This window comes from Camponotus vicinus, unplaced genomic scaffold (genome assembly GCF_025532165.1).
Source record: "Camponotus vicinus isolate PSW18456_S1 unplaced genomic scaffold, iyCamVici1.0 SCAF_11, whole genome shotgun sequence".
NCBI classification, from domain to species: Eukaryota; Metazoa; Arthropoda; class Insecta; order Hymenoptera; family Formicidae; genus Camponotus; species Camponotus vicinus.
In genome coordinates, this window is record NW_028141947.1 from 11,758,063 (window position 1) to 11,784,395 (window position 26,333).

The following is a 26,333-nucleotide window of genomic DNA, read 5'->3' on the forward strand; positions in this document are numbered from 1 at the left end:
ATATAGAGACACATGCGAGACCGTTCGCGCACGTATATATACGCCGACATAGAGTGTCGGTATCACCGCGCGAGAATGTCGATTGGAATTACGTCAAGAGGAGATATTCTACTCTCTGTGTTGGCGCGAGTTTACCGTTTTGCGTTCGAGAGCCGCAGACTCAAAGGTTACAAACGCACTGACCCATGCGTGTCACCGTTATTTCCATTGATTTTTCCCCACGAAAATCCCCAGAGCGTGCGATCAGCCTCTCTCTCTCCTTCTGTCCCGTTGACGCCAGCACGTACGAATCGAATCGAAACGCTCGCTCCTCCCGAAGAGAGAAGAAGGTGCGCGTTATTACCTTACTTATGTAGTACATGGGAAACGGCGGTAGATTCAGAGAGCCGTTTTCCAGCGGCTCTCTCGGAGCTACCGTATTTGCATGATTGACGGACTCTCAGGACAAAAAGGGGTAGATAGAAGCAGAATGCAATAACCCTCAATCGCGAATGAAGGCACGGACAGTCAGACCCCCGTCCTATTTGTCCCGATGCGTACTTATTAACGTTGTTGCGGCCTTAATCACGGTTGCTGCCAGTTTAATCTCCAGTGTAATTCTGGATTTCCCTTCTGGCCTCGCTCCGATTGATTAACCGCACGGAAATCCCTTCTAATTTGTCTTTCGTTCGTATTAAGAGAGCATGGAATGATGGATAATTTGTGCAATATTATAGATCGCCTCAAGCTAAGCTCTCGATTCAGTGTATTATATATCAGTTGCGAATTTAATTATATTAAAATCTTGCACGAGATTTGTACTGTCCAAGAGAAACATACGCGCAACTCGATATTACAAATTTCTCCTCGGGTCATTGATCCAATACATTTCAAACATACATTAAAAACATACATTAAAAACCGCGTTACGATTCTCATTCAATTTCGCTGCCTTTTGCGAAGATATCTGCTCGAAATATCGCAATTAAATTATCGATCCAATAACGCGACTTTGCAGACTCGTGAGACTCGACTTGCGACTGACGTAAAGTAAATCGTGAGATCCGGAGAAGTCTCTCGGTGGTTCTCCCATCTCCTCCGAAGGAGATCGTGCAAACACAGAGAGAGGCGGTCCCTCCACTGAGACGATTCGACCCTCGATATTATCGGGGACGCGCCCTGGCAACCCTCGTAGTCGAGACGTTCCATCCCCTCGCGACGACGGATTGCGACGTTAGAATCGATCCTGGCGCGCTGGAGATTGTCACTGTACGCGCGAACGCTCCTCTCGAGCGCCCTCGGGTAAACCCTACCTTGCGCCCATCAAATTGAATCTCGATACACTCGGTTGACCGCCGGTAGCTGCCTCTAATCCAGCTCCTACGAGACGAGAATCTCATCGTGTAGCTCGGGGATGGAATATTTCTCGCGGCATTTAGAGACAGAATGTCTGACGAGATATGTACGTATTCACGATAACGAAACGCGCGTCCCGGAAGATGACAGCTTATCAAATTTCAGTCGAGAAAAGATTGGATCGAGATTCAGTCGAGAAATCTGTAATCGACGCTATCTACTTGATACCTGCTTGGCTATTAACTGCTCCATTTCCGCTAAGAAAAATTGATGTCAAATAATTTTATCATTGAAATTCGATATTTTTGAATAATCTACGCATAAATATATATTTTACAATATAAATTATATGAAAAGTTTATCCTTTACTTTTCCCTAGGAAAGGGAAAAATTTTCTCTTTACAATAATTATTCTAAATACAACAAATAAAATGATACTAGAGTATTTATTACTATGAAAAAATGTAAATTTAATTTGCTTATTAATGTATATGTTTTGCACCAGAATATTTAAATAACTCTTTGTAAAAAATTTAAACATAAAATATAATATTAAATATAAAATATATTATTGACAAAAATATTGTAATTACTCTTATGATATTAATATGTGTTCCACGATTACAAAATTATATTATAATTTTCACTGTAATATTTTCCGTGTACATTTCAACAATAAATTTCATCGAACTTAATTTTTCAAGACCAATTTAACGCGACTTGATGTAGCGATCGATAGTTATGCGTGACAGAAATCACCAGAATATTTCAACGATATTGATGTAGTTAGATTCCAAGGTCCCGGACACACATATGTAATATCTTAAGCGCGTGAGTTTGTCTCTTTTCCGAGCCTTTTTGTCAAGGTTGTCGCTCTACTGTAACTCGGTTCGGATACCGTTAACCGGCGAGTTTCGCTGGCCCGGAGACATGTATAATCGTCTAATAACATTAATAACGAGAAATGCTTCGTAGGTGGTCGCTTGTGTGCGAACCAAAAGAGATTTTCATAGATTGGTTCGATCAGGGAAGAGTATCATGTGCCGTCGAAGTGTCATTACGCGTAAGTGCAGCATGCATCATATGATTACGGCTGCGACGTCAGGCAGATGAGAGGAAAACGATACTCTCAAACGATTTCAATTAAATTATTGTCGATATAGGCAACGGCAAATATTCAATATTCGCGAAGATATTGCAAGTTATTATCCCGACACGTACTTCAGGGCAGCGAACTTGAACGAGGAGAAAGAGGAGATTACTTTTGTCGGAAAAGTTCGCACGATCGTGAAACACGTTTATTGACTCTTCAACAACTATCTAAGTGAGCGATTTCATGCCAGCTGTATCAGATTTTCGCGAATTTAATATTCTCTTTCTCCATGTTAAATAGGGACTCAGACAAAAAGAAAGAGATAAGACAGTCGAGTCGAAATTTTTCTCCTTCAATTTCAAACATCTCCTTTTTGATATTTTAAGCAGTTAGATCACTCTCTTGCAAAACTATTTATTATTTATTATTTTATTTATTATTTTTGTAGATTTTGTAGATTTGCCGAAAGTTTATCTTTTAAACCTCTAAATGAGAAACTATTCGTTCGCTGCTTATTTGAGATGCAAAATAAAGAAGCTCAATTCTTATAAACTTATCGAAATCTTTTAGAATCCATAAACATAAGAAAATTGAGGTTGAAAAAAAGAAGAAAATTGTGACTCGTTAAAATTCATTGAAATTTATAATATAATCTCATATTTAAATAAATCATAAACTGATAGAATGTCGGAAAGAGTGATTATTGTATTCTAATAGGATTTCTCTCTACATAAAAAACATAAGAATCAAATAAATTTCGCGTCAACATTCTCGATGTTTCTGAAAAATACATAAAATTACAATATTGGTGAATTTTTTATTACGTTTTCCTAATTTTTAAAATTTCAAAATTTTTTTTGGTATATTTGCCCAATCTAAACGAGTACAGATTTTGCATTGTCATGCGAGGACCGTTAGGATCGTACCTTCACGCGCGGTTATCCCGCAGATATCCCTCTTATACTTTGTGCTCGCTTCTTTTAAACTCGCACGCACGCACGCACGCGTGAACGCTTGTACGAAATGCACGCAAGCCTCGTGAGAACGATTCTACTGGCGCCGTGTTGCAAAAAAAAGAAAAAAAAGAAAAAAAAGAAAAAAAAGAAAGAAAGAAAGAAACATGGCGTGCGACATTTTCGCGCTTCTCGTGCTTTTATTTAAAAATAATTATGCGTATAATTTATATATATAATTTATGTATTTTATAAAATTTTTCTCCTACTTTCAATTTCATTTTTCAATCTAACATTCACGATTTGATACTTTAAGGCAGTCACTCTTTTTTTAAATCATTTAATTTATAATTTTACCGAAAGCTTCTCTTTCAAATCTCTAAACAACAAGTGAGAAACTTTACTGCTTATTTGAATACAAAATATAAACCCAATTCCTATATAAATTAAATCTATCTAATATAAATTAATAAAAAATATATAAATTATACATATATATAAATTAAATCTTTTAGAATCTATAAATGAAACAATTGAGCTTTAAATTAGGATCAAAATTTCGATTTGGATAACTCTAAATATATAGAATGCAGTGTATGCTTTTAGTTTATTTGAATTGATTATATATTCTCTATTCTCCATAAAAAAAGAACAAAATTTCCTCTAAGATAAATTTATTTTGATCAAGTTCATCTCGTATTTCTAATCGCGCGTATGAATAAATACGCTTATAATAAATATGCCTAGCTATCAATGTTAAATGCTAAATGTGCAGAAATAGAAAAAAAATATCTGCTTCTCTTTTAATATTGTTCCTCCCTATATAATACTCAACCACCTGCTGTATATTCTATATGCACAGCTTTTATAAAAAGCAAACGACATTCGAATCTCTTTTCCCGTACATTAGTCTTGCAAATATTGATACGTACACGAGTACATTGATCCGAGTATTAAGTAGCAAATGTCAGATTCGATACGCATATCTACCGTGTGCACATATGTGTGTACATACACATTACAGAAGGTAGACGTCGCGATCAGACATTGGTCGCACAATTCTTTCACGTGTGAACGAATTGACCACCTGGCCAATATAAATAAATAATCATCATTGATATGCGAGACATGCGAGGCCGCTGGCGTGATCGATTGCCCGTCGTTACACGCATGTACGGTAATCGCTCCGTAATCGTGTCAGAATCGCGAGTAAAGGCCAGCTTGAATCACTGCGGGAATCTTTCCTTGACCCTCCCATGTATTTTGCTCTTATAAGGATGCAATCAATTTTTTCCACGTGATAGTAAAAAGTAATATACATATATATGATTTTCCTTTATAACCAAAGAAGAAAATACGGCTAAGATTCTATATACTTTGAAAAATGAAAATGAAAAATTCTAGTTTTCTTTCCACTATAAAGTAATATAAATTTAATATAAAAAATTAAAATTTTTATAATATAAATTTAATTATAAAGTGTTCACAATAAAAAAAAATGATGTCCATAGTATCTGCGAATGTATTAGACGTCATAATTATGTACACATCTGTTTCTTATTAAAAGATATATTTTATTCACGCTTAGAGCGATATTTTTGAGCGATCAAATAACGTTCACTCAAATATATTCTTAATCCAATCAAACTTTATTCCGTTAGTCAATTCGATTTAAATCATATTCGTAAGAAATCGTCGGCAAGATCTGCCGCATAAGACAATAAAGACGAGAATAACGAGTCGATTTTCGCGCTGAGCCATCAGTTGATAATCAATCATCAAATATAACGAAAAGTTGGCGTATACACGCGAATATTATGATGAGGCGATTAAGATCGAAATGACGGTATCATCGGGCTTACGTCAGAGCGAGGTCCATCCAGAATCCGGATACGATCGATGACGCGCGCTTCGCGATGCGCTACATCAGCAACAAGCGATTATAACGAATAACACTCGAATAACGCGACGGATGCACGGCGGTTTACGAGCGTGACTCACGTTCACGCCGGTAACATCGACAGAGCTGAGTTAAATTATGTAAAGGTAGGCGCACACGCGCGTTCCGACACGTCGGCCGAGCTGCGCGGTTTCCCCGGCAGCTATCGCTCTTAATGAGATGCGCGAGGCGAACGCGAGGAGATCTCTCTCACCGTCTATTTTCGCTCTTAAATTAAACCCCGCACGGCACCGACCCGGCATTTCAATGACCGTAGATTTTCAAAGCTGGCAGCGCGAAATAATTTCCTGATTTTACAAAAAGAACTCCCGATCGATTCTGATAAACAGATTACATTGCATGCTCCAAAATTGAAACGTTACGGAAGTAAAAATTTCAAAAAAATATTGCCGAAAATATATATCGAGGCAATTAAAAAAAAAGATTTTATTCTTTTCGCACTTTTCCTTAGTTAGTTACTGATTATCGTGATTTTAGTTGTGAGGGATTCCCCGGTCTTTCGCGATGATAGGAGCTTGATTCACTGGAGCATTGTTTCCAGACATATATACGCATACAATGGCTCAAAGCGATCTGAATCTAATCTATGACTTATGGCCGCGATGCTCGCCTCTTGAATGAACAATGTGCGCTCGTATTTTTTTCCGTTTTCTTTTTTCATTTTACGATTGCTTCGGTCTCGGTTATATTCCAACCCGTAATCGTGCTCAATCTCTTCCTGTCGGACGGCACAGTAATCGCTGGAAAAACTTTTTCGCATCTGCTTATTCTGTTATAAAGATTCAAACAATTATATCCCAGCATTTTGAAAAAAATCTTCACATCAAATATAAGAATATGTAATAAAAATAACAGTTTCTATTTAAACAATTCAAAATAATCTTCAGATTGATCCAAGATCAAAATGCTACTATTCGATAATTAAATAATTTGATTAAATTATTTTGCATATATTTTTTTCATTATTACATGTATATTATTCGACAAAGATGAAATCTCAAATGCATTGTGGAAAACTCAAACTCAAAAAATAAATCAATTAAAGTAACAAAACCTACATTATTCCCAAAAACCTATTATTATAATATACTTTTTAATAATGAAATAAATATATAAAATAAATAAAGTAAATCTAGTTACTTTACAAATATTTAAAAACAAATAAACTGCTAATGATGCAATGATTAGATTAGCATAAGAATGAGAATTAATTAAAAAATTTTTCCAGCATTTTGTGACTTTCTGCAGCAAACAGACAAAGATCCCGATCTCTCAATCACTTAGGCGAGGAAGAAAACGAAAGAAACAGCCGCAATATGGCATATATCGCACGATGCGACAGACTCATCTAACGTAAGGTGCCTGGGCAAAGGGAGGAAGTCAACGGCCACGACGATGTGCATTTAGCGGTCGGAAGAGGCATTACCTAACACACGGCCCGAGATTGGATCTGCTTGCGCGGACGAGGAAAAACGAGTGGATGACTTCCTACATAGATAAGAATCGCCGCGGACGAGTATCCTCTTTAAAGCGACGAGGTCGAGCCGGTCCTGCGATTCGCTATTATGCGATTCCTCGAGTCCATCGGGACGTTTGTCGATGCGCTCTTTCGCTCGGATGCAATTCAGCAAATTGCAGCTCAGAAATTGCATTTGTCGAGGAGAATTTTGAGAAAATCGATTTCTCCCAGTCGTCTATATTCTTCAGTCTTCGCGCTTCAATTTTATCTCAAACGTCGATTTAGAGGAGAAGGATAATGTTGGGGAGTGAGAAGCTAATTTCTGACATTTCAACGAGCCATACCTGCCACTCCATACATTTTTCGCTTCAATTTAATTTAACCCTTAAAATTGCGGCTCGGCTTTTCTAGATTCGCGATAACCGTAATATCTGGAACTGGTTCGCAAATTTTGCCGGTGGCGCGAAAAGAAAGTATCGGGGATGATGGAGGAGAGAAAAAAAATAAAATAAAGAGAGAAGAGAAAAATGAAGAGTGCAACAAACTGCGAAATATAATAGGTCTGAGTTACGGCCGCGGCTGTGTGGTCCTGGTTTGACCTCCGGTCGCGCGAGGTAGTTAGCTTTGAGGCTTAACACACGGCGCATGACGTACGCAACACGGCCTCCGAGCCACGGAGGAGAGCGATGGTAGGTGGTGGTATAAATGCAAGCCTCTCTCGCGAGTTCGCTCGTCCGACGATGTTAACGCCAGATCGACCCGCGCTTTTATTACGTAAAATATCTTATCCGTGACTCGCGCGCTATCGCGATGATGCTCATCGCTGCTGCTGCTGCTGCTGTTACGTTTACGAGAAACCTTATCGCGTGCACACCTAGGGCGCTCAGGAATCTCATCGCTTAAATTAAGTTATTTAACGGTTGCACCGTAACGCGCCAGCTGGTTACCCTTTACTTATATATCTGACGATGATGAATAAATATACAAATGCGAATGACTTATCAGATTCCCGAATTTTATTAATATTGGAAAGAGTTAGCGATGAATTAATAGCGAGTGCTCTCTGTAAAAATGCCTTTATCGCACAAATGTTAATTCAAGTAATATTTTTTCTTACGTAATATCTTTGGATAAATAATGTTTTGAATAAAAAAAAATTGATAATATAAAATAATATAAAATAATATAAAATAAATTGCTAGACGTAATATTTACTGGTGTAAAATTCTATCGTAAAATTTGATTAAGCTTCATGAAAGACATCGCGGAAAAATCCTATAGAGGATTGTATGGAGTTATTTCTAGAAGAAACGGGCTTTTCGTCGCCAGGGTAAGAACCGGCAAGGGCAATAGCGATTACCGCATTCGCGCAATGTGTCTGCCGCATTTCGTAATCCAGACGAGCCAGAAGTGCTCCGACGAATACAGAAAATGCATCCACGAGTGATCTGTACGCGAAAGGCAAGGAACGATCGCCTCGACTTCGCTTCTTAATGCATCCCTACTTGCATCCGCAAACCGTTGCGTAAAAGTTCGGAAACGGAATTCGCAACTCGAACGAAGAAATGATGAAAATTCAACAACGCAATGATAAATCATTCTTGCTAAAATTACGTCTCGCGTATAATCATGTATACTTTGTTCCAGCAAAAAGAATCTTAAAAGTTATTCTTGCATCATTTCTTTTAATTAAGAATAAATTATTAACGAGTATTTTTTTTAATTATGCAATTATGTATATGTGCGTATATATGTGTGTTTACTTTTTCAGATTATTTTCTCAAAATCATTGTTTCTTAAATTGTGTATATAAAATATGTTTATTGAATTATTACTACATTTTTTTTAGATAGAGAGTTATTAGTTTATCGATAAATCATAACATACACACATATACACGCAATATATATATGTAACAAATTTGCGAGGATCTTATGATATGACTCGCAAATCTTTGAAATTGTAAAATAATTTATTACTCACTGATACGATGCTCACGGCGAAGTTACAAGGCTGCAACTGATCCGTCATCAAGATTGATCTGTAAAAAACAAACGTATTCAAATTATACATAACGTTTAAAGATAATTCAAAATATATTCCAGAAAAAATAATTATTGCAGATATTCAATTTTGATTCATCTTTTAAGGATTATATAAGTTTAAAAAAAAAGTTTGATTATATGTTACGCGTAGAAACTTTTACAAAATATGACATAAATGTGAAACAAAAATTTAATTTTTACACAAAAAATAATTCCAAATTGTAGACAATATTAAAATATTACATATATATCTCTAATTAATCATTGTAAATATTTCATAAATATTCTCCAAAATATATATTTTTCTGCAGAACATAAACAAGCGGTATAAATATCGCAAAAGAGTACCATGTAACGAATCAAACAAGTTATAAATTACCTGACGATTTCTGCGTCATTCGATGCCTTTTTCTCTTCCTTCTCTCCTTTATCCTTAGGTATTTCTTCATTGCACACACTCGCGAAAACACGGTTAATTAATATATAATGCGCGCGCACATAACCTAACTTAATACTCGACATGACTCTCTTAATATTAATCTTACACGGCACATGTTTTATATTTCCACGCATGTTATGATCGAAATTACGATCGCAGATTCGAAAATTGTGCAGTCAAGTTTAACATAAACAATTTTACTATGAAGTTGACACATATTATAAGTGCGTGGTTAGGTACGACTGTACTTGATAACTTGTTTACGCCGCTTGATTCAGAATCGGAATTTTCTACTCACGAGTCGAAAATAATATCGACAACTATCCCTCGACATTAAATATATCATGCAGCGATTCGTATATTACTTTATTACACACGATTATTACGGCGATATGCGTATTACTTTATTACGCGGCGACTCGCGTCTTAGGGCGTCCCGAAAACTAATGACGCACAGCCCGACCGCCGAGGGCGCGCAAATGACAACAAAACGATTGCGCATGAAAAGCGCGCCATTTATACGCACATACCGATGATACAGTAATAACAATAGATATATATTGTATATATATATGTTATGTTTACAATTCAAAGGACAAAAAGTATTCCGTAAGAATTTATTTCATATTAAAAGAGTTTATTTCTCGTAATTTTTTTCGTAGTCATAAATTATATATATGTATATATAAATTTATATATATATATATATATATATATATATATATAAATTTCTACTACATATACATATTCACAATTCAAAAACTATTATATATACAATTCTATTATGTATACTATATGTGTACAATATGTATATTAATAATAAATATATATATATATATTTATTTATTTATTTATTGTATGGATAATATCTTAATAATTACTTCCTGTCCTTTGAATTTTAAATAAACTATTAATAAACAATTAATATAGAATTATATTAATTTTTGTCACGTGAATCCGGCGAAAATCGTGTATTATATTTGCATACATTATACTTCAAGCTCTCTCAATTTAAAAATAATTTAATTAAATTGTAAAATATTTATTTCGATAATTGATGGTCGCAATATTCTTATGAAACTTACAAAAATTTAAAGTAATTATTAATATTAATAATTATTGTATCAAATTTTTATATTCATCTTTTAAAGATTATATAAGTTGCAATAAAAAATTAGATTATATGTTATATGTAAAATATGACAAAAACAAACTTAATTTATATATAAAAAATAATTAAAATAATTAGAAATTGTAGATAATATTAAAATATTAAAAGAAAATGTTCGCGTGTTTGGCGACTTCCGATATTAATTCCGATCGCGTTTCTCAAGTATTTATTTCTTATCGTTTCGTGTAGCTCTTTTCGCATGCAGGCTGCTTGCTTAATATATATGGCGAATTTTGAACTTTCTCGAAGATGAAGTTAGCGATGTAACGCATACATCATCGTTCTCGAAAAAACGCAAACTCATGCGCATCTCGTTATCGCGTTCACCGAAAATTATCGAGGCACGATTACCCCTTTTTCCTCCTCCCCTTCTCCCGTTCGGCGCGACAAAAGAAATTACGCTCGAGTCAGAGCGGATGCACCGAGCCCACCCGGCGCGATCGAAAGTCATCCAGTCGTCGGGGCGTTCTGGCTGGCGGCCAGCTGACTTCGCAAGAACGCACCGACCGGGGTCCCGCGTACACCCACACACGCGAAAGAGCGAGATGCCTACGTACCTACCACACGTGCAACGACCCCGTGAACTTGAACTTGCGCCGGTCTTGCCCGCGGGTCTCGGTGCGGGTTCTGGCTCAGCTTCAGAAATTGTTCGCCGAAACGTCGTTAAGCGACTCGAAAAGAAAAGACCTGGACCTGCATCCGGAGAGGAAGAGCCTCTTGTACGAACGCACAAGAGACACGTGTTCGCGGAAGGACACGAGCGAGGAACACGAGGTGATGTTAATCGCTACCAGGAAATAGCAAGCTGAGGGAGAGGAGTGAGGAATGAGGGGAATAGCTCCTCTCCCGAGACGCGACGTGGCCTGCTGCAGCAGCAGCAGCATCACCGGGGAGCGACGTGCACGTGTCGGGATCTGATACGGGATCTCTGTCCCTCTTCAGTTTCTAAACTTCGAGAAGCCGCGCCTCGACTAGATTTCAGATGCACCGAGCGAATCTTCATGCCGCCATATGACGGTAGGCCTCTCTCTTCTTTCCTCTGTGCTCGCCCGCCGGTTTTATACTCCCGTCAAACAAGTGCGGGCTCGCTTGTGAATGCGATTACGTGCTTCTCGCATAAACGCGATGTGCCCGGGTCGGGCATATCTGGTTGCTGCCGCGACCGGTAGCCACTATTCCGCGAGCTTCGCCAAATTATGCCGACGTCCATCGACCATGCACAATAGGGTCGTTTAACCCCATGTTGGAATGAGCACGAACGAAGGTTCCTTTGGATATTTCTGATAAAAGAGAATCGATAAGACTCGATATATAATAATGACGCGATGGTCCTCCGCAAGACGATGATTCGTGCCGAAGGGATGAAGGAAGCAAAAGACGATAATACAAGAGGGACCTGAAGTGTCGAATTGAAGTACCGATTTCAACGGCTTAATCCGATTTCTTTTTTCATCATGTCGATTTAGCTTACGAATTTTTAAAGTTTACGAATATCATGTGAATTCTTTTATGAGAGCAGCTAAATAATACAATTATTCTTCATATATTATTAAATAATATAAACTACTTCGATTTAAACGGTAATTTCGATAGAATATTTTGATTTCATTTTCATTTAATTTCCTATTTATCGAGAAATTTATAATTAGAAATTAAAAATTAGCAACGCGCAAACAGATCCTATCCCTCGAGATTTTCGCTGAGAAAACAGTATCTATGCGTGACCAATGATTCTGGCACTCGCAGATGAATCTGGCCTGGAGGACGAGGTAACTCGGTATGCGGGTCACCCCGTTCGCGTACATCGCGAGAGATGCATTGTTCGATCAGATAGCGAGCGGGAATTTACGTTATCTCGTGACCACTACCGTATAACTCTCGCCTTGCGCTCTGCGTCTCGTTTGCGTGCTCTTTTAATCGTTGTGTGATCACTCGATCAAACTAAAGTAAAATTCGAAAGTTATATCTCTGAAAAACTCAAAATCATGTATCATTTATATAATAAAAATTACAACAAAATCGCATAATGCAAGGTTGAATAATTCGTGGTCATCATACATGTATATCTCCTAATAAGTTGTTCTCTCACGTTATGTATACTCTCGACGTGAATGAGAGTATAACGTAATTAGTTCGTAGCCAAATGTGTCAGACACTAGAGAGAATAGATACGTATCAATTTTGAACTAAATAAAGGGAGCAAAGTCGGAAAAAAATATTTAAATATACCTCAATGATTATACACACGTGTATTATAGTGAAAAAAAAACAGTACGTAAATGAAATAGAAAAGTTAAAAATGGGACGTTATGAATAAAAAATCATTTTTAATTACTATGTCTAATATTGTAAAAATAATCATGATGCAAAATGTCAAGTGGTTCGCTATCGTCTCCCTTTATGCACGTGTATCCCTCGATAAGCTGTTACGTCGCATTATGTATGCTCTCGAAGTGCTGCGGCTATGAGAATAAAACGTAAGTCGCGACAGGCGATTGCCTTTCTCGGAATTAGATAAGTCCCTTTATTGGTGATCAGATCATTGCTGTTGCTGCTGCTGCTGTTGCAACAGCAGCAGCGATGGCAGCGGCAGCAAGTTCAAGGTTGACTGGATAAAAATAACCGGATCTTACCGGACTCTCGCTTGGACGGAGAATGCTTCTCGCTACATCTATTGATTGTGCTCGACCGGAAATGTACTGTTCGCACCACTCTAATCTACCAAGACATTTCGAGTCTCACCTCATCAAATGATTCTCTCAAATATCACAGTACTGATTTTAGAGGCGATCGAACAAATATAATCAATCTCATATATGCACATATTAATTATTTTTTATTTAAAAAAACGCTTATAATTAACTATTAATTTAATTTACTTATAGTAATTAATTCATTTTAATTTAATTCAACAATTTTCCTCGATTCTTATTAATTCTTCTCAGCCTACTGAAAAATTTCAGATCGAAAACATGTTAGACATTATAAAAATTACTTTTGCTGAGACAAATTGCGCCAATTAATTTAACTTTAGAGAAATATATAAATCCAGATAAATTTGATAGAAACGACTATCAGCTCAACAGTTAAAATTATAGTCTGTGACACAAGCCATATCGATGAATATTGGACTTCGTCAATCGTGATAAGAAATTCGTTACACATACAAATTCAGTATAAAAAATCGCCAGCCTAATCCTAAATTCTCTCGCAACGATCTGGCAAAAATTACGTCATATCCTGAATGAACTGAGATTATTGCCAGATTATTACACTTACCATCATCCGCCAGAGACGCAATAATTCCAGATTAATTTCCTAAAAATTGTGGAATGGATTTTAATAAGGTCTTGATATTCGAGGAACGTATGTCGCTCATAATATAAGCAATAGAAAGAATATTGTATACTAAATATCGTATAATTATACTGAATAAAGTACATAACGTATAATAACGCTAGTCTCAACGTTTTATTGAATATTCAAAGTGGTAACACTATTAGTAGCGACATTTCTTATAATGTATAATAAACGATTAGTCTAAAACTTCTGCTTTTTCGTAGCATCATCCCCATGTCTCGTCGTCTCCGTCATCGTCGCTGTATCGCGTTATCGGCAAATATCTTTTCCTGAGACGAAATATAAACGAATCGCGTTTTTCTTTTTGTTTCGTCACATAATGATACAAGTACATAGATTTATTAGAAATATTACGAGAATCTAGCGTAAAATCGGTGACGAATGGGTGTGTATTTGCATATATATGTACAATTATATATATATAATACGAAAAAATGCGCGTATAATTACATATATAATTATACGTATATCTATATACAATATAGATATAGGTATATTTACGGTGTTGGTTTCATCTCGGAAGCGGGGAGTGTCAAGAGACAACTTTTCGCCATGGAACTTTATTTGCGTCCGCGTCCGAGATAAATCCGACTCTAAAAATCGCGACGTCTATCTTTACGTCATAATTGTCTATCTATTTCAGGCGTTTGTCAACTTCTCATTTTCTCTCACTCTCTCTCTCTCTCTCTCTCTCTCTCTCTCTCTCAAGTACTAGGTGAACTCGATCGCGCAAGTCGATCGGAGGAACGACATATGTAATTTTAAGGTTGAAAGACCGGAGTGAGTCGAATGGAGTGAATATATATTACATCGAAACAGCGAAAATGGATCGTGATTTACTCAGGAAGGGACGGATAGAGTCTTATTGAGGTGGCTTAATCGCGAATAGAATATCTATTGCACTGCTACGTCTATTGCAGAAGAGAGCTATTGCGATGATGTAGAGTAAACGCTATATGATATGCCCCGAGTACAATTGCAAACTATACCCTGATTGTTACTCGTACAACAGTATCATAAATATCGTTATCGATAAACACTTTCTTCGATCAGTCGAAAAGAAAAACGACGTCAAAATTTTCGTTCGAATTCTATCTGTCAATATTTCATTCACTCTCTATTATTTACAAAACAAAATCTGTATTAACTTGATTTCTTCAATGACATATATAACAATCTTTTCATCTGTAAATTTTCTATAACATTAAATGTTTTAAACATAAATTTTATAGGATTTCAACTCTGGACCATTTCAAGATCCCCGAACTTTAATTCTCACGTTGAATTTTGACAGCGTGTTCTTCGTTGATTGGTTTAGGAAGAAAAATGTTTTTCGATCATTTTTTTTCTATGTATTCATGATTGCATGAAAAACTCGCGCAATCGACTTCGCCTGCTTATCTTTCGCGCACTTTCTCGACACAAACACATCTGTACTCCCTCGTGGGATGGATTATCGATCGTTTATAGCGATCGAACGCGCGCTAAAAAAGACTACGAAGGCTATACTTAAAAATTAAAACAACAAGTGAAACACAATGAGACAAGTGTACATCGTCGGTGCTTCGAGCGGGCTCTTATCAAATTGTCCATCGATACGCCGCACTCGATTTTATCGTGAAGGTTCGGATAAAAAATTGAGCTAAAAACGGCGACGGGAGGAAGGTGTGACAGAGGAAGGAAAGGAAAAAGGCGCCAAAGCAAATGAGCAACACGCCGAAGGACGTAGGAGAGATACGAATAGCTTCGCAGACGCAATAGCTCATGTTTCTTCTCTCTTCATTCTCAACTGATTCTGTCGAACGCTACTTCAACTCGTTTTCTTACTGCGGACATTAAGAAGTACTTGAACAAGACCTCGTCGCGTTTCGCAAATGGTGAATTTGCACGATTCTAGCTTTCCGATTCGAGCATATTCTTCGCACAGGACGACAAACTAAATCCATAAATAATAAAAAGAAGAAACTTTCTCACAATGAGAATCAAAATGTAGAGATGCTTCAATATCTCTTCTTACGCGCCCTTACAAAATGCCGCTCAACAGACATCCCTCGACATTACTCGCGACAGGATTTTCTTCTGCCCGAACGACGCGGCCTTTCAAGCGGAACATCACGTAACGAAATGATTCTGCCCGGGTTGTGTCGGTGGGTGGGCTCTTCTTCTACTTGCCGATTCGATTTAATTCGCAGGAATTTCGACGCGACGTTGAAATTTATCGCAGACACGGTTTTTAATATGTCGACCGCTTTCTTTTTTTCCTTTTCTTCGACTGTCCGCCTTCGTTAATCTAATTGTCATTTTCTCCCTCTCCCGCTCCCTCTTTCTCTCGCACTCACACATTTTAATATGCTAAGGAGCATTAAGTAACTACCTCATCTTTGTCGAAAAATAGTACATCGTGTTGGCTACTCGGTCCCGGAGTTCCTTGCTGGTCGCATGCGCGATTACCTCGACCACTTATGCGCTTCCGAAAGATATGCGTATATACATCTGACAAAATCAAGGAATAATGAACAATACGGAGAAAGTGAATCGTGTATGAGAATGAAGTGATCTCGGTGTCTTTATTCCGTTCTCCGCATCGCAAGAACCGTCATGTGAGTCTTATTTTGCGCTTATTATCCGCTTAATTTTATGATGCCTAAATGGCATCGCTAACTCGACATCGATGGTAAAAGCATCAATCGAACGATTCCGACACGGAATGTTTGTAATAACGATCGTGTCACACTTGCGGGATACATTCACTCTCCGCTTATCGATAAAGTATATTTAATATTATAAAGAACACGTATGCAATCGCGCGCGTCATGCTTTCCTACCTGGAATAATCACCTGTATCGTCTTTTTATGTTAATTCTTCAAGTCTTAAATCGGTGAATCGTAATATCAGTACACAAGTGAACAAGTGCTTGTGAACAATGGGGAAAGGTAGATTATCTTTAGCACATTTGTACGTCTGTTAAAAACGATCTAAAAAAAAGATTCATTCTCGAAAATCGACGTTTGATCAACAAACAAGATATGCTTTTGACAGAAAAATAAAATTCTCTTTGAAATTATAATATTGATATTAAATAAATAATTAATATTAGAAAGAAAATTTTATAATTTTTATATTTAAAATTATATATATCCTATTCTTTTATTATATATATGAATATTTCCAAACGAGATATTGATATATATATATATAAAATATAAATTAAATATGATTCTTTTTTATATTCGCATATTTTTTTAGATATCGCATATTTTGTATAATCTGAGTTTAATTTTCAGAGATAAGCGTCTTTTTTTCAATCGTTTCTAATGTAATTACATAATCAAGTTAGATCGATTGTCGATCTTGGCGATATCCTCGGTGATATTGCAGTCATTCGTTGAAAATAAACTTAATAATTCACCATATGGTAGCTTAAAGGTAATGATGTTAATGACTTTTGCGTTGAAAGAATGAAGGGGAGAATTCCTCTGTGGAAAATGTCACGCAAGATAATAAAAGACGCGTCGTCTCGATCGTCTCGAATCGTGCACACACATATATGATATAAAAATTTTAATAGCATCTCGATGAACAAAGAGAATATCGGCGAACAAAATTATACAAAATCATTATAGAGCCGCCAATAGGCGATAGAATAAAAAAAAAAACAATCTATAAAATCAGTGACAAGAACCTTAAGACAATCCTTTCTATACCGTTTCTCTGGAGACTTTTTTTCGAAATGTCCACATTCAGTGTCGATTATCTTTCGTTGTTACTGTCCATCGCCATGGTCGTATATTCAATGCATTCTTTCGGACCACCCGTTACACTAGTCATCCTCGTATGAAAAGGCTCTCTTTAGGATTTTTACGTCTGCACGTTCGAGATACATGGAACAATTAGAGAATAGGAAATGTCACGCTCGAGAGGAGTCTCCGAATGGCTCGCGCGTTTCCGGCAAGCGAAACGACAAGCCTTTTCTTTTTCCCATCAATATAATACCGTATTTCATTCAATGCAATTTTACGCGACCGCGCGCTTCTTTTTCTCTCCCCCATAGATTTTGCTCTTATTCGCGCCGCACTTTGTGGTTTTCTCTTCATGATGGGATAAAAAAATTTTAAGAAAAAGAGTATCATTGCGAAACAATCTGAATATCCCGTTTGGGAATGAACTTACGCGATGACAACGTCGTGCACGCACAGTTGACAGTCGATCGCACACGAAGCAGATTCGCGAATATCGCAATGAATTGCTCGTCGATAATGACGAGTGTCCTTCTTCCTCCTCTTCTTCTTTTTCTCCTACTTTTCTTTACACTTCTTCTCGTTGCATTTGGTCGAGCTCGCGCGATAGGAACACGGAAGATTTCTCGTCAAGTGAGGATTGGAATTGGTCGCGATCACGTCATGCCGTCTCAGCCTAATACGGCCCATTGCATAAAATCGGGCACTTCTCTCACAGGTACGTCCCTGGCCAGAGCCTTCACCCTCAGGTTCCGGTCTTCCGTGAGCAGGACCACCTCCCGTCTCAAACGTCGCGGTTGCCCTTCCTCTGCTGGGACAAAAGACGGGATTCCCCGAAATTTTTTTTATTGAGTTCACGCGATCCTCTCGAAGCCCTCCCGCTATTAATGCACATTTATTCTCTTTTCCCGGTATTCTTTGATAAATTTAAACCAACTTGAAATATTGCCTCTAAATCTACTTTGATAAATTTAAAAAGAGGATTATCTTCTTTGACAAATCTAGAGTCAACTATACTGCTGAAAAAAGTATAGCTATCTTCTTTTCTTGGGAAGATTAAAATAAAATTATAAACGATCGTCCCGCGTACAATATCTAACGTAATAAATTACCAGGTAAACGAGCAAGACAATAAAATGAAGAAAAATATTTCTAAGTCGAAGCTCTAGATAAAAAGACTCCTACCTGTGTTTGCTTGATCCTTGTTGCTCCTGCAGAGGTTGAGGCACGTAGTTAATATTCTGTCATCGTTGCGTGTCAGTTCATCCTGAAATAAGATGATCGAATAAGAATATATCGATAAACTTGCTATATAATTACGTTCGCAATTTCAGTCGAGCTCCCGAATTCGTCACGGAGATTGTCGTTAAAATTGAGTCTTCAGACTGAGACATTACGTTGGCACAAAGATAAGTAGGTACGAAGCCGCGATGTTGCGGAAAATGATTCGCACGTACACCCGCGTGGGTGTTCTCGGATACTCGGCTCGTTATCATAACATTCGCGCTTCAATGAACACCGTGCTTCAACTCTCTTCGCTGCCATTGATCTTCGGAACGACTACTTCTGTTGTATAATACCGTGTAGCTGTTAGAATCCTATCGACTGAATGTCAAAATCGTTTCGCTTTATCGTGTCGCCTGTCATTACAAGCTACAGGCGTTCAGATACAAAGTCGCGATGAACATATAACAACCCCTTGATAATTTACATACTCAAATCAGTTGTCGAAAAGTGTTTTGTAATCGCCAATGATATTCAAAATCATATTATCTGCTTCCCAGAACATAAAATAGATTGATATGACAGATGGAGATACATGACGGGATTGGAGAGTAATGTGTGGCGATAGCTTTAAAGAATTTTCTAAAGTTGTTAGACAAAAAGAAAGATAAAAAAGGAGTAGACAAGGACATTGCTCATCGCGAATCCTACTCCGGTCAATGATCGATGCAAATTTGCCTTCTAAATACCCCGAGAACATCGAATACAGTTACTCAAGAGGCCAATGTAAGCGTATCGAATCGCTAACGTTCTCGTTCTTCGTTTCTCACTTACCTTGTCGACATCCTCCTCCGCCGTAAAGGTGCTGGATGGGAGAACGGTGCCTCTTGTGGTTACGCACCGGATCGCCGGGTTTCGGCTCCTCGCGAAGGCCAGTGCCGCCTTGGCACTCTCGGCAACTCGCGCCACATGCTCGGGGTTTAGAGTCGCCCTCGATGCTGGAGGACAATCTCTCGCATCGGCGCCCCGTGTCAGACCGTCGAGTTCGTTTAACACTGCAACAAAAGATTTCATTTCCGCTCGTTAAACACGCGCGACTAAAAATTCGCATTGCGCGCGGGAGGGAGTAACAAAATTAATTCGTCATTGAATTATTTCGCATATAGCGTGAATTCTTGAGAAATTAATGTTTGTAGAGAAGAAACAAATAAAAGAAGAATTTTATCGAAAGATATTAATCTACTACATTATAAAATACTTGTGTTTATTATGATTTGTGTAATAATATATTAATACATTTTATTCGATTTTATATCATTTTCATGTATACACATTGTTTTTCGAAATTTATTGCATTTATAATTTTTAATTTTACTAAGCACAAGGAAATAAAAACATCATTAAAAAACTGATAAAATTTACGATATAAAAAATAAAATTTACAAGTATGAATACATCGCGATCTTCTCGTTACTTCGTTCATGAAATTTGGTATTTCAATGACGACTGATTCATAGAAAAAAAATCATGTACTTTCTTCAAGTTTCTATATAATTACACAGACATAATAATTCCTCATTTAGAATTAATTTTTTATCTTCATAAATACGGATTCCTTATCGAAAGCGTTGAAAGAAACTGTCTCTATAACTCAATGTCGCCTCCAAGTACGTAATTCCTCGACGGGATTGAGCTCATTGACCAAGATTGAAGAAAATGGGATGGCCGGGTGTCGTTAAGGCAAAGAATCATCAGCTAAGTTCAAAAGCTCCTCTCTCTCAATTTCATCGGATATCGATATCGCCCACGTACCGATCGTAACCGGGATGCACCACCGTCACCGCCGTCGAACCAATCGCAGACGTTTCAAGCCACATACATGCATTCATGAGCCGTGAGAACCTAACTGTGAACGCTCACCGTTGCTGGCCGGGTCGGAGAGCCAGACGGGCCGACTGGCCGACGAGGTCAAAGGGCAGCGAGCCGGCCGATTTTGCATGAAGGCACACTTTCGTTTTTCGGTTCCGCACGAACGGCAAAAAGGAAAGGGAGAAATGCGCCGAGTGAAAAGATAACAGAACAAAGATATTTCTTTTCCTACGATATAATAGTAATTTTTTTTTACTTTCATTACAACGCTGGTATGCGACCACTTTACTTCAGAGAGACTGTTTTTTTTATTTTTCATCATGGGTAATCACAAAAGATGATTATATTTAGTATTGTTGAGGAGGCTTAATTTTTGAAAAATTGAAATATTTTTCAAAATTTCTGAAAATGTTCATTTGTTAAAATCGTTAACTAAGATATCAGTACACAATTAAATTGTTATTACATTATTACATCAAACTGGTTAATAATTTAAACGTCAAAACGCAAGATTAGAGAAACTTCTTTTTATTTTTAATATTTAATTTATTATATTAAAAGATATAATTTAAAAAACTTTATGATAGAATTTTTCTTACACGATTTGATATAATAGATGTAATTGTAATTTGATGTGATAGAATTGGAAAATGTAAAGCTTTAAATTGATATTGAAAAAAAAACGATAAGATAAATTCACATCCCTTGAATCCTTTATCTCCTCTATACGAAGAGTTTTTTCAACGAGGAAGATTGTGAATGCGAGGGGGTTTTTTCGACTCCATTCGGCCACAGATTGCCGCATGGGCGCAGGGAAGCAATCTACGGAAAATGCAAATAGGAGATTCAGCAAACTTTCCCCGACTCAATAAATTAACCGGCTGCCAGCCTTATCCTCCTTCCAGACCCCACGAGCAAACGAACAAGGGTGGCGAATGAAGTTTACGAAACAGAGGGACGGAAATAGAAAGAATAGCTGCGAAGCGACAGGATGCAGGAAACGGTATTATTTATCGCTTAGACTTGCAGACATCGTTTATCATCGCGTGATAAATAATCATATATTCCTTTGCTGAGATATAGACGTATACAATAATAATTAATGCTTGTGAACGATATATAAATGTTGAACTAAAATTTTGCCACGACATAAAATTGTAGAAATCTTAATTCTTTGATATATTTTTTATATCTTAATCTTGCCATCTTATTCTTCAAATTTCTCATATTTTATTTTACAATTTTCTTGATGCTTAAAACGAGATTTTTCGTAAAATCAAACAGTCAGAAAACTTAACGAATACGATAAGCCATGACTAATCGATGATGGCGATAATGCTTAATTTTGCCATCGTAATCCTCGAGGCGAAATATTTGTCCTTGCCCTATCGCAACGGCCGCGACCTCGCCTAACAAACGTTTCGGCATTCGAAGCTCTTCCGCCAGGAATATCGACAATAATCCATGACAAAATAGAACAGGCAACAGTGACGTAAGCTTCCGCAAAATACCGCCTGCCTCATTATTGGCATCGTGAATCAATTTTGCTGAATTGACGATTGGATCAACGCTAATTGGCGATAGCGATGATGATTGATGAGCCTTTCGATTTCTAACGGCCTTGAACCTTGACACCAGCCTTGTCTTCGATCAAAAAGCAAGCGTACAACTTTCACGATTTTTTCAAAAAGTTTTGTCAGTATTTAAAAAAAATCACTTTTTACGTTACAACTAATACATGCTATTTTTAATTTGAAAGATATAATCTCTGCAATTTAAATAAAAATTATTTGTACGATATCGCTCGCGAAACGCGAATTCGCGGCCCTAAGATAACGATTCACGATACACGAAATAAACACATCACAAGAGATTAGACACTCGAGCAAGTAAGATGTGACGCGCGAGGCAATAAATGCTCCGAATGTCTATCCTATAGCCGTACTTCAGACGCATCTACTGTAAAACACCGTGAAAATGTCAGCCGCACCGTGGAAGATTGTAAATTTATCGTCGATTGCGTTTCGTTGAGTAGCGAGTGCCTATAAACCGCGACTATTAGAAAAGAAACAACCGGTCGTACCTATGCGTCATCGTAGTCATCATCATCATAGGCCGATTGACAGAAACGACCGTCCTATCTTCGTGTCCGTAAAAGACACTCCGGTTAAAATGACTGATGTGACGCGCGATTTGTTCCATCGCTATGATTATCATCGTTGCGTTCAATAAATTAATCAACTCACTGAGAACTTAATTCCCTTACGAGAAAGAAATCTTTCTTTATCTTCAAGAACGATTATTTGCTTCGAGGGGATGCAATTTCAAGAAATTATCATCCTAAGCAACATATAATAAACTGAATTTTTTAGTTAAAGTTTTAATAATCGAAGCTCATTAATTTATTAAACTTATTTCTACTGATTGATTTAGAATTGCCGTACACGCCTCTCGACAAGCCTCTCGTCGAGCTAATACGCGTTTTGTTATTCCTCGTAATACGGTAGTATGATTACCGCTACTTGGATTCCGACGCCGCGTATAATGCTCTTCAAAGCGAATAATAATTAACGGATTCTAATGATGTAATAAGTGTCTAAAGGCTTAGCCAGAATAGCACGTGTAGTCGAAAGTTCTGCGTTATAAAATTTTTATATTAGAATTTAGATTTCTTTTCTTCCGCAAAAATAAGACAGAGACTACTATTGTTAATTACAATAATCTCACTTCCAACATTAAATACTTTGACAAATGACATCGCAAATAAAATTCTATTAAAATTTCAAAAATTGATAATTGCATCCAGCAAAATGTATATATTTTGTCCCAAATGTAAAAATTGGTACAAATATATTTATGTCTCTCATATATAAAGGCATCGCAGCTGTTATCTTTGCATAGCGGAACGCAATATGTATGCGTTACGAAGTGCTCCGGATTTAACGGCTTTGAATAACCGATGAATTGATTCGGGCCGAATCTCGACGTGGGACCGTTAATAAAGAAGACGCAATCTTACAATACGCGATCGGCGGCGCTCGAGAGAAATTGCTCAACGCTAATTGGAGCGATGGAATCGACGACTTTGCATTCCTCAGCGTCATCATCCTCCATCGTCGAGGAGCTGACGCAAGCGCCGTTAATGGCCGTATCGGTCGGAGTTCGATCCGTGGTGCAAACGCGGTTCACGCCGGACAACGACGACAAACGGCAGGGATAAATGGGACAATCCATTCTCACGAGATGGAGGGAGCAGGAAAGTTCCGCGACAGGTGACGCGTAATGACGATGACCTAATGAACTATCCTGCGCTAGAGATCGGCGACTTCGATGACGGTGAACGTCGTCGTGGACGAGGTGAGTCGGGTATGTTTGCGTAGCGACGATTACTTTGACCCGAGGTGTGACCTTCGACTAGTTGTCGTTTCTCTTTGGTGACAATCTCTATCCGAATACAACTTTGATAAAATGTGCCCCCTGTCACCGCGTACAGTTTGTCAAACATTTCGTAGATATCTGCATGTATGAAGCTGATTAAGATGGTTCAATAACCGATTTATATGCAATATGATGCGATACAAAAAAAAATGTAGACAATCTAAGATAATCATACAACGATAATGAGAGAATCTGTCCTCTCCCTTCGTCTGTAGAGATGATGTAAATTTGCAGATTTGCTCGAAAGTTGGAATTATGAGAAAGGATGTCCATTTCTTTTTTTTTAATGATTAGAGAGATGCCGACGATCACGATTATACATACATGTATTTTCGACGAGCATCGTTGTTTCGTAACGACTATGTTTTCAATCTGCGAGATTTTTACAAAGATTTTACGAGACGAACGGAACATTGGCGCGACGACATAGAGCCAAGTTTACGATATTCGACGGGTCGATTCTCCTTCATTTCTCTTCGATTCAAAGACGAGTCGGCTTCTAGACAGACACGATCCCTCTCGTTATTTATTGACGATTATTTCGCGCGCGCAGTCTTTCCCTACGAGAGGAGGGGAGAAGAATATTACACTGAATCACGTTATACCCATCTCTCTCGTTCAAGATAATTGACGACCTTCGGATAAAAAAATGATCGAAGAAGACGGGGGTCAAACGACGCGTGCGTCAACCTCTTATGTTTCTTTCTCCCTTCTCGTTATTGATACATTAAATTTAATAAATTAAATTTTTGTTTGCACTTACCGACAAGTGGCACCATGAGAGTGTAGATCGGCAGTGCGCCGGAAGTGGCCCTCGCGATGATCTGCAGCTGCGGTAAGTAGTCGATGAAGCAGTTTGTGTCTGGCACTAATTGTCTCGGTCTCACCTCGATCTCCACCGACACCGAGGATTTTTGCAGAATGGCCTAAACATTATAAATATATATACATGAACAATATGTATTGGAAACATTAATAAATTTCATAATTTTAACGCTCTTTTTTATGAAAACCGAAAATATGTGAAACATTGATACAAATAAAAAAATACAAATTATTAATAATAGAACTAATATTTAATAATATTAAAAAATATACATTTAAAATAGCTAATGTGAATTAGCAATATTATAGAGTATCAAATATTGTAAAAAAATTCTCTGAAATTCCTTAATTTTTCAGATATTTTTGTTCAAAATTTCAGATAAAGAGAATTTTTTAAGCACTTTTTTGGTCAAACATTTTAAATAAATTTTTTAATTGTGCGTGTTTTCTAATGCTTCTCAAACATTTCTCACTTGTACAACACATTTCCACTTTTAACACTAAAAATTATAATAAAGAATATGTATTTCATATTCGATATTTTATTAAGATATTGAATAAGCAGATATAGATATAGATAAAAAAAACAGATATATATTTATAACATATTTTAAACGTATATAATTTACAATTTAGCCAATTAATTATCAAATTGTTTTTGATATTAAAACAAAATTATCAAAACAAGAATTTTTTTAAAAATTTCTTGTGCGTCTAGAAAATTTCAAGAAAATTTCTGGATTTTTCCAAAAATTTCTGAGAATTTTAAATTCTCATATTTTCTTCAAAGACATTCTATATGTAGAATAGACATTCTATATGAATAATGATTAATAATTAAAACAGATGCAATATCTGAATTTCTCTCTCAATCACAAATTTTATCTCCTGTCTATTTTGTAATTAAATTTTACATGTACATGTACTTTTACTAAATTGTATACTTTTATATTTATATATAATATATATTTAATTATACATATTTTTATTAATTTCTAAATTAACGGCCAAGCAAAATAGTTTAGTCATGGTCTCGATTTGCATCTGTCTTCGTTTGATTTTCTTTTTCATCGGAAAGACGCGTCGCATTTTATGTGAGCATTATATGCGCGCGTCGCAGGTATCTTACACAAAAAGAGAAAAAGAGACATATATGCGTGCGGTGCACAGGATGCAGCGGAAGACGCATTATCTTCCAATTGAATCCCACGTATGCGGACGGCGCTTTGCAGTGGCGCGCATCGAACAATGTCGACTCGGCAACATAACGCGAATACCAAGTAACCATTGTCGTAACACAAGTTACGAACTGTAATAAGGACTTTATCTAATATTGTTTTCTGGCAGGATGATCGGTACCATTTACTTCTTTGAAGTAAATGGTACCGATCATCCTGCCAGAATTTACTTCTTTGAAGTAAATG

General features: G+C 37.1%; 2 protein-coding genes across 9 annotated transcripts in view; both read right to left on the reverse strand.

Annotated features, from left to right (window-relative positions):
- Positions 1–5,861: 5,861 nt before the first annotated feature.
- On the reverse strand, positions 5,862–9,684 carry LOC145962287 (uncharacterized). The gene is made up of 3 exons (XM_083083246.1): positions 9,225–9,684; positions 8,784–8,841; positions 5,862–6,110 (listed from the first exon to the last, which is right to left on the reverse strand). Exons 1-3 carry the CDS (start codon positions 9,416–9,418, stop codon positions 5,862–5,864), a joined length of 501 nt encoding a protein of 166 aa, XP_082939372.1. The 5' UTR covers positions 9,419–9,684.
- A 4,172-nt stretch (positions 9,685–13,856) lies between these two features.
- LOC145961209 (telomerase-binding protein EST1A) overlaps positions 13,857–26,333 on the reverse strand; it is a 101,459-nt gene continuing 88,982 nt past the window's right edge. For 4 of the 8 annotated variants that reach the window (XM_083081192.1, XM_083081190.1, XM_083081194.1 and 1 more), the window contains exons 24-27: positions 24,848–25,010; positions 19,612–19,832; positions 18,739–18,820; positions 13,857–18,364 (exon numbers count right to left, since the gene is read on the reverse strand). In XM_083081192.1, the coding sequence (XP_082937318.1) occupies positions 18,225–18,364; positions 18,739–18,820; positions 19,612–19,832; positions 24,848–25,010 (606 nt within the window). In that variant the 3' untranslated portion in view covers positions 13,857–18,224. Of the gene's footprint in view, positions 18,365–18,738; positions 18,821–19,029; positions 19,120–19,611; positions 19,833–24,847; positions 25,011–26,333 lie in introns of those variants that run through there. The other 4 variants (XM_083081191.1, XM_083081196.1, XR_014435594.1 and 1 more) reach the window with 3 other exon arrangements.

Bases quoted from the DNA above. Each gene is read 5' to 3' on its own strand.
- LOC145962287 (XM_083083246.1), bottom strand. From the start codon at position 9,418: ATGCGTGGAAATATAAAACATGTGCCGTGTAAGATTAATATTAAGAGA. The intron at 8,842-9,224 runs GTAATTTATAAC...TGTTTTTTACAG, and splicing joins AATGACGCAGAAATCGTCAG to ATCAATCTTGATGACGGATC. The intron at 6,111-8,783 runs GTGAGTAATAAA...TCTTTATAACAG, and splicing joins TCGCCGTGAGCATCGTATCA to AATAAGCAGATGCGAAAAAG.